Raw genomic sequence first — 14,621 nt, forward strand, 5'->3', positions numbered from 1 at the left:
CTTCTGTTCCCTAATGGGATGCATTAACTCCTAAACTGATTTGAAAGATAAAATCCATTGATAAAGAATAGACATTCTGGAGAGTTGTACACATGTTAGTGCCCAGGATCCTTATAGAAATCCATAAATATTCATTGGTATGAGAAATTTGTTATGGAAAAATCATAATAGGAGACCTGATGATTGGCTGCCACAGTTTGAGGGCTTCAGGTCAAGTCAGTAAGTTTGAGTGATTACTAAACATACTGGGATAGACACCATGGGTAATATGAAAGAATCTTGTAAGCATGGGCAAATGAAAAATACCCATGAAACAACTAGGGAATAATACATATAAGGCAGTGTGTAATAAAACAGTGGATTGTGAGGTATAAATGTATAATTAATATAGAAATTCAGAGCTGAGAAGGGCAGAATAGCCTGGAGTACGATCAGAAGGCTTTTTAGTTGATGGGAGTTAAGCTGAATATTCAGAGGTATAGAGTTGGGAGTAGGGAAGAGAACAGGGAAGTTAGAGAAAGGATGCCTGAAAAGAGAAATGACTGAACAGAAACACAGAGTGGGTGATGAAAGCAGTGTGAGAGAAAAGGGTTTGTTTTTAAGAATAAATGAAAGACTGATAGTGATAGGTACTAGGAAGGTTGGAATACAGAACTCTATACTATATCATCCTTCATAAGCAGAAAGAATGCCTTCTGAGAAATTTCTAGAAGAAATTGCTGCCAACCACTAAAATATCAAAACTTCACGTAAGCCTCATTTCAACTGATCTTCTGACCTACACTCTTCTGTATCATTATATGTTTTTAAGTAAAACAACCAAATATAATCACCTTGAGGGATAGCTTGTATATATTAACTGATATGCTTCCATTCCAAATGCTATTTTAAAGTTTCCTTCAGAATTCAACTTCATATAGGTTGCTCTTACTCCTCTCTTAGAATTTTGATTCTTATCTATCCACTCTTTGAAGTGACTCACTCAAATGGCTCTAAGAGGCTCTTGGGCATTTTTGGAGGCTGCCTGAAGATGTACATCTAAGCTGAGGACATTTTTAATCACATTTCTGCAATACTCTTTAACATGGCTGAGTCAAAGCTTAGGGGCAAGAAATGGTGCTGAGGGACTGGAGTACACATGTGGGGACTACTACCACCTCAGATAAAGCATTGTCCAAGGGAGCTGCTGTTGTCTTTCCCCAGACAGGAAACAATTCTGGAGTAAGCACAGGTTGAAAACTGCTGCTGTCACTGTCTCAAAAATTCTAATTGTGCACCATCTTTGCCACTGTCATCATCCTTTATTCAAGAGGAAAGATGATTTTTGCCCCATACTGTTTCTCCTATTTATTTCCCCAAGCAGGGTATGTGGGGTGTCTTTACTCTCACACTTCCATTCCCTTAGTTTACCAGACAGCCCACCTCTTCCCTTCCCTAGATGGGTTAACAATAAGTAAGAATAAATAACGTTAAATGAAATAGATGTCTGAGTAGCTATTGTGAACAAAATGAGAACAAGGAGCCTGTTCTTCCCAAAGGAATGGAACACCTCCCACTAATGAAAAGAGAACGTCCCAGCAGAAGAGCAGGCGGTATTCAGTCTCTTTCAGTTAACCTTTGGCAAATATTTCACACAATTTTTTTTGACACACCCATGAAAACCTCCCCTTTCTGCCCCCTCCCCACTTCCAACGCTCAGCTGTCTGAACTCTGCTAATCACAAGGGTGAGGTTCAACTGGTGAAAACATATTGCAGCAAGAGGAATTTACCCTTTGACCCTTTCCTTTTCTAGTATAAAATTTCCATTGTTGTAAAGCCAGCGTCAGTGAAACCCACCCAGTACTTATGGCAAAAGGAAGAAAAAAAAAGTTAAATTACCTTGGTGGAAAATGGCTCATCAGCAGCCTTTTCCGGAACTAATGAAGCCACAGCTTTCGCATGTCCTATAATCTATGCTTGGGATCACCTGGGCTATTTGGACTTTAAATAGTTTTCTGTTTTTGCCCTCACTTGGCAAGTAGCTCTTGAAAGCATTGCTGCATACCGTGGATGGGGTCCAGCAGCCCTAACCCATCCTTTTGATGTATCAAAAGGGTTGATTTGACTCCTACAGAATAATGCCTATTGAAAAAGATACATTTCTTGTACTTACTCTTGGACAAGTGCGTAACTGGCATCTTACTCAACTGACTTTATAGTACTTATGTTTAGATAGCATTACTTAAGAAAGATGGGGAAAATCTACCTACAAGGGACTGTGTTTCGTTTGATGAGACAATTGTGTCAGTACCTTGTATACTCCTAGGTTCTACTCTAGTCCTTTGACTAAGTAATTTAAACCCATCTCTCCAGGGAGAACTCAGTGTAACCCCGAAATGTTAATGTTTCTGTCCTTTACAGGTGAAGGCCAAATTTTTTTCCCTGGTTGGTTTCAAATACTTTTTCTGCAAAATATATTTTTGCTTCTTAAGCTGAAGCAAATGCATCTCTCATAAAAGTCACCTCTTATAGTCCACTGAGATGAAAACAAAAAACAGAAGGTCTGGTCAGATTTTAAATGATCAAGAGATTCTAATTATATGAATAAAGAGGAAAAAATAGGCATTTACCCACATAAGGAGAAATAATGAGAAACAATTTTACTAAAGAATAGACCACTAGTCTTCTAAATTTTATAATATCTTCTACCCTGCTACCTAAAGGTTTATTATGAGAAAGAATGAGATGAATTATTATGTTTATAACTATTCTTTGATCTAAAAAAAATAGTATTGAACTAAGTATCCCAATTTCTAATTATTACTAATAGATTTTACTGCACACTCAAAAGTTATGCAAAAATATACTCTTTGTGTGGGTATAGGCCAATAATTATCTCTGGAGAATGCTCCGAAGCATTCATAATTAAGTTAATGTCTATATATTACATGTCTATATATGCATAACCGTGGCTCAACTTGCTTTTCTAGAAATTTTTATTTTTGTATTTTATTTTTTAATTATTTTATTTTATTTTACTTTTACATAGCTAAATAAAACAGAGGACTTCAGATGGACAAACACATTGATAGTAGTCCCCCCTTATCCACAGGGGTCATGTTCCAAGACCCCCAGTGGATACCTGAAACTGCAGATAGTACTGAACCTTATATATACTATATACTTTTTTCCTATCTATACAAACCTATAATAAAGTTTAATTTATAAATTTATAAATTAGGCACAGTAAGAGATTAACAATAATAATAAAATTACAATATTATAACAGCATACTGTAGTAAGAGTTCTGTGAATGTAACGTCTCTTTCAAAATATCTTACTGTACTGTACTCATCTATTTTCAGACTTCAGTTGATCACTGGTAACTGAAACTGCGGAAAATGAAACTGCGGATAAGGAAGGGATACTGTATTTATCAGTAGGGTAAAGAGGGAAAAATGAGGCCTTTTAGGCCTCACGAAAGCAGAAGGAATAAGTAAATATAAACTGAGGACTTCTCTGCTTGAACATCTCTGACATAAGGTCAGAAGGACTTGCTAGAGTTCTACCTAAATGAACCAGGTTTAAGTGGCATTCCTGTGCCTTTACTATTTTTACAAGCAATTTTTAAACATTTAATTTTATAATCACCTGTAAGAAGTACAATATTTGCAGAGACCAGAATTGAGACTCTGGCTGTAGACATGTAATATTTGTGGCTGGATCTGCAGGGTTCAGGCCTGGTGTATTCACTGAGTAACAAATTTGACAGCAATGTAGTTTTCAGTCATTCACTGTCTTGAAAATCTGGTTAATTTTCAGTCATTCACTCTCTTGAAAATATTGTATAAAATCTCTGTACCTCTGTTGCTATAAGATAAAATATCCTTGGCTAAAATAGTGAATTTTGAGGTGTAATTTTTCTAAAATGATTTCTTGCCCAAGTAAATGTCATCATGTGTTTACCTTTACACATAACTGCACATAAAATAATAACAGAAGCTTCTTGCCACTGGAAAAAGTTATTAGAATAAACAAGAGATGTATGTCTCAGACTTTAATATACATACACATGATTTTAAAATGTGAAGGAGTCAGGGGAGTGGCATAAGTGCATTTTTCAATGAATGCTCCTGTTAGAAAACTAATCATAGCCTCGAAATACAAAAACTGAGTTCCCTGTACATCCTGTATGCTTTTGCATAACATATAGATGAAGTGGCCTTGTATCCTCTTATACTTCACCTCAACTTATTCTTATAAGAATTCATATTTACTATGTATTGTCATGAGTTTGTTTCTGCCAACACTAAGAGCAGCCTGTGAATACAATAATAACAGAAAAATGGATAACGAGTAGGCCCTAAAGTATGGGTCACAAGGCCTATGATTTCGTTCCAGCTTTACCATTTGCTGTTTATCCTTAATGAAGTTCCTCATCTGTAATAATTCCTAAAAATTTGTTTAATAATGTTTAATATTATATTGAAAGTATTTTCTGAACTGTTCATCTTTAATGAAATGTAAAGTAGTATAGTAGTGTAACTATTACCAATTATAATATTAAGCTTCAAGAGAGTGGGGGAAATCCTCTAAGCCTTCAGTTTGAACAGTGGAGGAGACTTGGCATGAAGTGAAGAGGATTAAAACAAGTGGAACAAGTTCAAGAGATAGAAATGGACCTGACACAAGTGAGGCAAGCTCAAAGACTTGGATTAGGGCTTTATTCATTCTACAGAAATTATTGCATGCCTTGGTTTCTTGAAATATAAGTGATTGTTGTATTAAATTAGACAATACATACAAAGTACACAGTACAGTGTCTGACATCCAGAAAATACTTAGTAAGAATTAGTATTAGAATGGCTCCACCACTTAATATATGTGTGACTTTTTACCAGTCACTCTAAGTTTGCTTTCTCATTTTAAAAACAGAATAATAATTGCCACCTCATAGGAGAGTTGTAAGGACTATATAAATTATAGCATTTAGCACACTTGGTATATACAGTATTTATTAAATGATAGAGGCTATTAGCGGCAGTAGTAGTAGTAGTTACCGTAGCTGCAAAAGCAACACTATTCGCTTTGTGCCTGACACTGGGCTAGTACTGGAGAATATTGGAAATTATTTTATATGACTGACATATAGAGAGATGAACTTCAAGAGGTAAGTAGAGCCTTACTACTGTGGTGTACTAAGCATACATAGAGTTTGAATTTTTATCTTGAAGGCAATAGTAAGCCATTAAGGGATTTTTTTTTTTTTTTTCAATCAAAATGCAGTATAACTGGATTTGTGTTTTAGAAAGATCCCTCTGACTAAAGTTTAGGGAGTGGATTTGAGTGAAGCAAGAGGAAGAAACAGGAGACCTACTAGAAAGCCATTACAAAATTTTACATGGGAAATGATGTTTGTCTGAAGTAAGATTAGTGGCAGTAGAGATGGAGAGAAATCAACAGGTGTGAGAGAGATTTCGGAATTGGATTAATAAGACCTAGTGATGGATTGTAAGGGTAGAGTGAGGCAGCACCAGGTTATGAGGACAGTGATTAGGCTGTGAAGAGGAATAAAAGGGATCAGGAATTTCTCTCTTGATCTTCCCTCCCTAACTAAAGCCTCTTCTCGAGCTACACTGGAAAAAATTGTGTTATCCTCCTTCAAAATGCATCTTAATGAAACCTTTTCTAAGTTGGAGGAAATGCATTCTGTGATTATATTCATTGTAATAAAGTTTGCATTGAATCATTGATTTTCATCTGAAAAAATTGTTAATATTTTTCTCTCTTTCTATGACATATTCCAGGCTCAAAGATTGCCCCTAACAAAATCCATGTGTGTACTTGTGTACGGTGTTCACCTAGATCTCCCCATCCACAACCAGTACATCTTGATTTACCTAATGGTAAATCAAAAGTGTCACCTTTCCAGATAAAGAAGAGTATATATTTATCAAGCGTTTACTCAGAGTCCTCAGCTGGCTCCTGGGGTGTGTGTGTGTGTGTGTGTGTGTGTGTGTGTGTGTGTGTGTGTGTTTTCATGCACACAAGCATGCAAAGATGAAACAAATGGAGTAATTTTAAGGAGCTTATAGTCTAGTAGAGATGAAAAGACATGTAAATACATAATTATAAAACATGCTGATGGTGTTAGGGGCACGATAATTTATGTGTTCTACATCCACTTATATGGTACTTTTAACATTAACCTGTATTTCCATGTCTGTCTCCTAAATAAGACTCTGAGCTCCTTTAGGGTAGAGACTATTTAATTTATTTTTTTTTTCTGAAAATGGACAGGATTCATTTTCTTTTTTATCCAAGTAGCCTAAATGACACAAGACCAGTATCCACATTCATTTCCACACAGTCCTAATTCATGATAAATGTACTTGTTTTCTGCCGTATAGCCTCTTTCCTAATTAAGAGAACCACATCCTATTCCTAACTTATTACTATTAATGACAGCACAGGCATCAAACTTCAAGGTGACTTGTTTGGGCACCCCTTTTTCTTTTGTTTTGGCTAACATTTTACTCATATCGTTTATGAGCCCCCACTAATCCTCAGTCCTTAAACTTATTTCAAAAACTGTGGTCATGGGAGGCTCAGATGGGTCATAACACACAGCAGGTTGGTCATTTCCTGGGCTACATACCTTGTATAGAATAGCATTATACAAATAAGTTCTTTTTAGAGTCCCGGTACACTTATAATAACCATAAAATAATAGGACTATAGCACCTTTTTGTCCTACCTCAGTGACTTGATGTATACACTGGGAACAGCCATCAGTCTGAGAAAGGTCAGTTGTAGTCCTTACCCTACAAGTCCAAATTTTAAGGAACATGAGTTCCACAATGAGTTTCCTCATGCTTCGGCCTTGCGTGGACCAGTCAGCTTCCGGGTGTGACTGTAGCAGGGCTTGTCATCTTTTTCAGAGTCACTTTGCAGGGGTTGGTGAAGTGCTCCCGTCCACGTACAGCTCACAGTCTGTGATATTCAAGGATGGTCTCAGAGGTTGGGCCTGCTAGAATAAACTGAGTTCAACACCTCTACACAGTTATGTTCAACTGGGCTTTCTGATACTGGGAGCAAGGTGGTGGGGTTTAGGGTGTTGCAAACTTCAGTGGTTATGCGGGGATTTTCACATAGCAAGCTTTGGTACTTGGTTAATCTAGCATTTGTTAACCAATAATGTCCTTTGGTAGTCATTAAAGTTACCTCAGTATGGGGGGCCTTTGTATTCAGGTTTTGCCCAGAGGTTCATTTATCTGCTTCTTACTTGTGCTAACAGGGACCTTGCTGCCAGCACCCTTAGACATGGGGGCCAGCCTTTGGAAACCCCGTCTAGTTGTTCTGAGAGATAGGCCACTGGCCTTCACCAGGGCCCCACAGTCTGGGTTAAAACTCCAACTGCCATTTTTTTCTCTTTCTGACACATAGGGTGTAAAGGGTTTTGTCAGGTCAGGTAGCCCCAGGGCTGGGGCCAACATGAGTTTTTCTTTTAACTCATGAAAAGCTTGTTGCTGTTGGTTGTAATAGATGTAGTTTATCCAATCTACATTTTTATTAACTGTCACCCACCAAAATATTGACTCAAATCCTGCCTTTATTTGATTTCAAGCTTTAAATTGATCTGGTGTTCCCCATGGGACTCCATAGATGTGAGAGTCGAAAGACCCATAAGAGGCTTCTCTCGCTTTACAATGTCTTATTTTTCCTCCCTCTGGTTGATGAAATGCCAGGGTGAAAGGGATAGCCAACTGGACTAAAGTACAAGTGCCACTCCAGTTATTCAGCAGAGTGCCCAGTAAAGGTCCACCACAATACCACCACACATCTGCTTGAGGATGAACAAGGGCTGACTGATTGATAAGCTCTTGAAAATTCTTAAGCTCACTGCATCCCTTCAGGTCTCCAAGGAACACTAAGTTTCCTCCCTGTCGTGAGAGACATGAAGTGAACTTAGTGTTGGGAGATGGAGGCTGGACGACCCTTGGGGGCTGACCCGCAGGGTGCCTGACTTTGGGATATAGCAGAGAGAGCTTGGCACGACTTATTACTCCAGGCTATAGAATCCTGGAAGAGAGCTACCATGCAGCCCACGCCTGGTCTACTGAAGGACCACCTTAGTGGAAAGGGGACAATCTGGGCCTCTGGCCTGCCATGTGCACAAGCATAACAATTGCTTTTGTTTAACATGCAGATGGAATATTTGACCCATTCCAACCAGGCATTTGCATCTTGGTATCCTGTTTTAATTGCCAAAGTTTGTTTTAAGTCTTTAACTTTTATGATCCTCTAGTAAAACGAATGTATGATTTTAGGAAATTACAAAAACTGGTTGGGGCAGTCCATTCTTGCTCTTTAGTGGTCCATAGAACGTTGGACCAACTATGGCATGAAAGCTCTACACTGGGGGGCAAGACTCCTGGTTGACACTGGAGTCTTTATTGAAATTTACCCAGATTAAATGGTCCTAATTTACTAATGCCCAGTCTGAGGAGAGGCAGGAGGGACAGAGGTACTTTTCTGAAGTAGAGAGCTGTCTTTGACTTGGCAAGTCCCCACAGGGTATAACAAGGCAAGCGTTAGATGCAATAGTTTGAGGCAAAATTGACTTGGTTATGTTAATAACTAAATGGTCAGCAATAGAGCAAAGGAAGAAGAAAGAGTAATAGAATAGATGAAAGCATTAAATTTTTCTTAGCTTTAATTTGGTAGGATTTTCCCCTGGGACTGTGGCCCACAACTCTGTAGGGGGTGGCACTTTGTCTCAGGTGTGATGAGTCCATCCCTTTTCTGCTCTACAAATGGCAGTCTCGGTGGTTAGCAGCAGAAGGTAGAGTCCTTCCTAGGCTAGCTCGAGTTTTTTCTTCTTTCCACCCTTTGATGAGAAGGTGATCTTCAGGCTGGTGCTGGCTTACTGGAAATTCTAGGGGTGGTACCTGTGCTAAAAGACTTTTAGTTTTGAGGGAAAGGAAAGTGGAAGATAAACCAAGTATATAATTTCTAAGAAACTGACCTTTGTTTTAAATGTGGGGACATCAGCAGTGGACTTTATAGTCCTTGGTGCCTTTCTACTGAGAAATTTCCTTTAGCACCTATTTTTATTAGTTTTTAGACCAAAGAAGCCAAACACCATTTTATATTTGACAATGCTTCCTGTATGATTTTTATACCAGATAATCTAAATTTTACCTTTATATTAGTGTGCTATTAATGTTAAACTTAGTTTTAATAAAACTTTGTAGACATTTATTCAATTTTTAATGTTGGGCCATAAGGTAAGATTTTTATAGACTCTTTTTAACCTTTTATAATCTTTATTAAAGAGCAGGTTAGTGCTTTAAGAAAAACTCGTGTTTTTACTTTAATGTCCAATTCACAGAAAAACTGGTTGATACCCGTTTAACTTTAGCCAGTATGTTTACACACAGATTTTTATTTACAATTAACGTTTTAAAAGTTGATTAAACCTTCAAAACAATATATAGTTTTTAACCTTTTAATGTAGGTAAAAATTTACATTCTTATGCCTCCTTATAATCCTTTTACCAAAGGTATATTTTACTTTNNCCCCCCCCCCCCCCTTTTTTCCCAAAGATGATAACCATTCTTTTCCAAAGTGAACTTCTTTTATGTCTGTGGACTAGACTGTCTAAGGCCACAAGATTAGAAGTTACTATAATACATGTTACACTGTTAACTTTTGGCAAACTTTACTTTTGTTGAAAACCTTGTAAGTTTGGGATTTCGATTATCCTTTGCTATTAATAAGACCTTGTTTAGTCCAAATTAACTTAGAATTGGGATAGATGGCTTTTTTTTTCTCCTTCAATTACCTGGGAGGAACCATCCATCCTCCTGTCCTGAAAGGAGTTCCTCCTAGGTCTGGTCGGACCTTTGTATGATAATTAAGATTTAGATCCCCTGTTAGGAAACCTGCTGGGTTAAGGGAATTTTCAGTGGTTAATGTTAAATCATTCTTTTTTTTTTTTTTCCTTAGGATACTTCTGAACTGGTGAGGTGTGCTCACAATGAGGTTTCCTCTAAAAGTTATTTTACTTTCTTCTGTTAGCAAAGCAGTTGCTGCCAGAGATTGAACACATCTGGGCTATCCAGGTTACTGGGTTAAGGATTTTTGATAGGAAGGCCTCAGTGCTTTCGGGATAAGCCCTTATTTACACTGAAAACAAAGTGGTATCAGAGTGTTACAGGGTTACAGAGAATACCTTTAATTATCAATTGTAGGTTTTAAATTTACCTTGGCTTTTAAAGAATAGGGTACACTGGGTTTTTTTTTCTTAACTACTTGTATATTTCTCTCTTTCTCTCTTTGACTTTCTGTCTCTCTCTCTTTGACTTTGCATTTGCCTTTGTCTCTTCCTCTCTCTCTGCCTGTCTCTCTCTCTCTCTCTCTCTCTCTCTCTTCTTGACTCCCTGTTTGTCTCTCTGTCACTTCCTCTCTGTCTTTTCCTCTCTCTCTCTTTGCCCCTTTTTCTCTCTCTTTCCTCTCTGTCTCTCCGCTGGTCTTTCCTTGCCTCTGCCAACCGCTTATGCTGCTGTTCTCTCAACCACTGGTTGGGGGGCGGGGGGTGGGGTCTAAAACCAGCTGTAACCAAGGGTTTATGTACGGGAACTGGTCTAGGTGCCCTGGCTTACAGGTTACCTTGTGCCATACCTTTGAAACAAGGGACCTGTCCAGGCTTCCTTCTGATGGCCAACCCACCTCTAATGCTGGCCAGTGTATTTCACACGAAGTTCTAAGTTTTCCTGGTGTCATAGTAACACCATAATCTCCCTTAAATCCTTTCTTGAAATTTTTCAACATAGTTCCTAGTGGGGTGAGCTTACTTTGTGCCTGACCCATGCTTCTTCGAGACAAAACACCACGCTCACACCACAAACACACCATGAAACAAAGAACAGATAAAAAGGGCACACACATACTTTTATAGTTTACACAAAACCGGAATCAAAACCAAAATCAGAGTATCCAGAAATCCAAGCCAGGTCAAAACCAAAGTATCAAGCAATCCAAGTCAAGTCAAAAACAAAAACTGAAGTGCCAGTACAGGCACACTGTGGGTGATCAGGCCACGCTTCCCCTCAAATGGAGTGGCCAAGTTCCAAAGACTACTAGTCTTACCAAGTTTCAGATGTCCAGACTCCAAGTGCCAGTTCCTTCCTGGTGTTCGGCCACTGCGTTGATCCTCCATGGGGGCCTGCCACACACTGCTTTGGTGAGGCGTTCCACTCGGCCAATTGCCTACCCAGGAGCACTCTCAGGATCCACATCGCTCAAGCTGGCCAGAGTCCCCCATAGGGATGCTCCACAGGGCAGGCCTAAGCTGCCTAAGGGGCTGCCTCGACCATCTGACCATCTGTTAATTACCTTGCTTCCTGGTCAGGGAACCAAGAAATGTAGCAGAACAAGCTGCAGACAAAACCCCTCAGACACCGAGTTAAAGAAGGAAGGACTTTATTCAGCTGGGAGCTTAAGCAAGACTCACGTCTCCAACCAAGCGCCTGTTTCATTCATTTTTGTATCTCCCCAGTCTAGTGTAGTTCCTGTAGGAGATCTGGAAATGTTTTCTGCATGAAAACTATATATACAGTGCTTCCAAATGTTGTGGGGAAGGTCCTCCCTTGATTGAGGGGAAGTATAGTTTTTTTTTTTTGTTTTTTTTGTTTTTTTTTGAGACAGAATCTTGCTCTGTTTGCAGGCTGGAGTGCAGTGACGCAATCTTGGCTCACTGCAACCTCCACCTCCTGGTTCAAGTGCTTCTCCTTCCTCAGCCCCCCAAGTAGCTGGGGCTACAGACATGCACCACCACACCCAGCTAATTTTTGTATTTTTAGTAGAGACAGGGTTTCACCATGTTGGCCAGGATGGTCTTGATCTCTTGACCTCGTGATCTGCCCACCTCGGCCTCCCAAAGTGCTGGGATTACAGGCGTGAGCCACTGTGCCCAGCCTGAAGTACAGATTTTTAAGGAAGGGTCCAGACATACAGGGGAGAAAGCTGGAAGACTCAAGTCAGCTACTATGTTAAGTAGGTGACTTCTAGAAACACCTGGAGATGAGGTACATAAGATTTGTGACATAGGGAAAAACATCCTTCCCTCAGTATGAAGAACAAACAGAACCAATTCTAAAGAACAACTTCCTTAGATTTGTAACTGATGTATGGGGAAAAGTCAAGAGATTTTCTGTGCAAGAAACCTTCACCTGTGACCAAGTATTCTTAGCGATTTGGCATAAGAATAGTTTATCTAAATCAACCCTGAACTTGCTTCACAGAGACAAGTTCTTGTGGTTTACTAATAACATACAAATTCCTTTTAGAAGACCACACCCACCAAGTAGGAAACCAAGGATTCAACATTCCAAAAATTAGCAGAATCTTATCATAGCTGATGAGGCCAAGGATAGAGAGGAATAGAAGAATCAACCTATCCCCAACAGAGCAAGAAAATGAATTAGCCAAGAAAAGCAAATGTTGGATTTAGCTCTTCAAACCCTTAAGACAAAGATAAAAGTACCTCTGCTTAAAAACCTTTAAGGAACTTTGTATCTGAGAGACTGCCTAGAACTTAGTATATGTGTATATTCTATACTAAAACACACATTTACTTGAAGAAAGACTTTCCTTAAATTTTCCTCTGTCTTTAAACTGTCGTGATTCACTACTATTTTGTTTCCAGTGTACTCCAAAATGTGGTCCAGGATTCAAGCATCGGATCGTTCTGTGCAAGAGCAGTGACCTCTCTAAGACATTCCCAGCTGCACAATGTCCAGAGGAAAGCAAACCTCCTGTCCGCATCCGCTGCAGTTTGGGCCGCTGCCCTCCTCCTCGCTGGGTCACAGGAGACTGGGGCCAGGTAAGGCGTTTGTACTGTGGGCTCCTGCTGAAATAGCACCTTGAGACAGGTTCCTTGTGTGATCATTGTAAGGGCTTGAGAGATGAGTAAGAATTAACACGTAGAAGTCTAGGTATGAGGCATGAGTGTGAAACTGCACAAACCACAGCCACCACATGTGGACACATACAGAGTGTGCCAGTGATTCTCCCACACCCACACACTTCCAACTTCAGATTCTATTCTTCAGATCCATTGTAGATTAAAATTAAAAGAGAAATAGAATAACCGACAGAGATTTGAACAAGCTACCGAAACTTTGGATTCTAGTCCCAGCTCTCTCAGCTGATAAAGGAACAAATCAGTTAACACCAGTGTCTTCATTTTCCCACTTGCAAAATAGAGATAATTACTCTTAAACTCACAAAAAAAGTTGTGGGGTTTTTAATTAGTTTGATACTGTGATTGATAATCCTTGAAATATTATTAATACTTATTCATTAATTGATTTGTTTTTATCTGATGGATGCTATGAATTGGGAAAAAAGTATACAGGAATTTTGGTATGTATTTTTATATTAGACTCATTTCCACCTTAAGTTCCAATTCTTATTTTTTCTGTCTTACCTGCTTTTAAATTGTGTTATCTTTCTGTAGGCCACCTTAAATTCTATAAAAAAAAGTCGGTTCTCAGCACAATATTAAAATTTTGTGAAGTAATATGTTAATTAGCTAGATTTAGTCACTCCACAGTGGTTATATACTTCAAAATATCATGTCATACATGATAAACAGACATAATTTTTTTTGCCAAATAAAAATATTCTTAATAAAAAAGACCAAGTTGGTATATTTAGATAGAAGGAAAATTAAGTATTGTTCTTCTAAATGTCAAAGAGGAAATCTATTAGGTTACATTTTTAAAAATGCCCCAGAAAGTACATATCTAACCAATCAATGCCCTTATCCTGTAGTTTCATAACTGACCTTGTAGCAAGTCATTTTCTAATATTTGAGACTCAAATAAATCATAATGACATATTGTGATTTATGCCAATATGATTTTGTTTGTGCTCTGGGTCTGCCTTTACTTATTAAAAATGGCATTTCATATAAGTTGCTGCCAAAACTCTGGCCAAAATTCAATATTGCCAGAGTACAGTAACATCTAGACATCTCTTTCGTTTCATTTGGGAGAGGGCAAAGATTTTCAGTACCCATGAAGGTAATTAAGTATACTTGCTCTGTGCTCAGCACTTTGAGGAGACAAAAGAAATATAATCATAAAATTAGTAATGCTTGGCATCTCTATAGCAGTATTTAGTTTAATTTACAAAATGCTCAAGTAGAATACACATGACAGTGTTAAGCACTGTATGCAGGTAAGTGTCAAATTATGTTTCACTATAGAAGTGTGACAGCTTCACAACACGATTGATATGATGCTATTAAAGAATCAGAGCAGACATGCTACAATATTTTTATTTTAAACCAGGCAGGCATTTCCTTCTCTATATATTCTTTGTTGCAATCTACTGTATAAAAGTCAGTTGGAAGTTTTTGTGTTTTAGTAATTTTGCCGAATTTACCATTGTCAATTTGAGATTATTCTTTTAAATGTTGTCAAGTCCTTTTCTTCCCATTTATAATTTCAATTCAGTTTCCTAAAATTCAAAATAACCAGTGAAAATACATTTTCAAAGATGCTTTAATATATTAGAGTACATTTATTTGTCATTCTGTATGAAAACCTTTTTTTTTTTTTTTTTTTT

The 14,621-nt window shown here is 38.2% G+C and overlaps 1 protein-coding gene across 1 annotated transcript in view; it reads left to right on the top strand.

Moving 5' to 3' along the window:
- The window catches only part of ADAMTS6 (ADAM metallopeptidase with thrombospondin type 1 motif 6), a 344,308-nt gene that overhangs the window by 311,850 nt on the left and 17,837 nt on the right, over positions 1-14,621 (top strand). The window contains exon 23 of the mRNA XM_017877113.1: positions 12,694-12,870. Coding sequence (XP_017732602.1) covers positions 12,694-12,870 — 177 coding nt within the window. The remainder of the gene's footprint in view (positions 1-12,693; positions 12,871-14,621) is intronic.

This window comes from Rhinopithecus bieti, unplaced genomic scaffold, assembly GCF_001698545.2.
Source record: "Rhinopithecus bieti isolate Rb0 unplaced genomic scaffold, ASM169854v2 scaffold_10181, whole genome shotgun sequence".
NCBI classification, from domain to species: domain Eukaryota; kingdom Metazoa; phylum Chordata; class Mammalia; order Primates; family Cercopithecidae; genus Rhinopithecus; species Rhinopithecus bieti.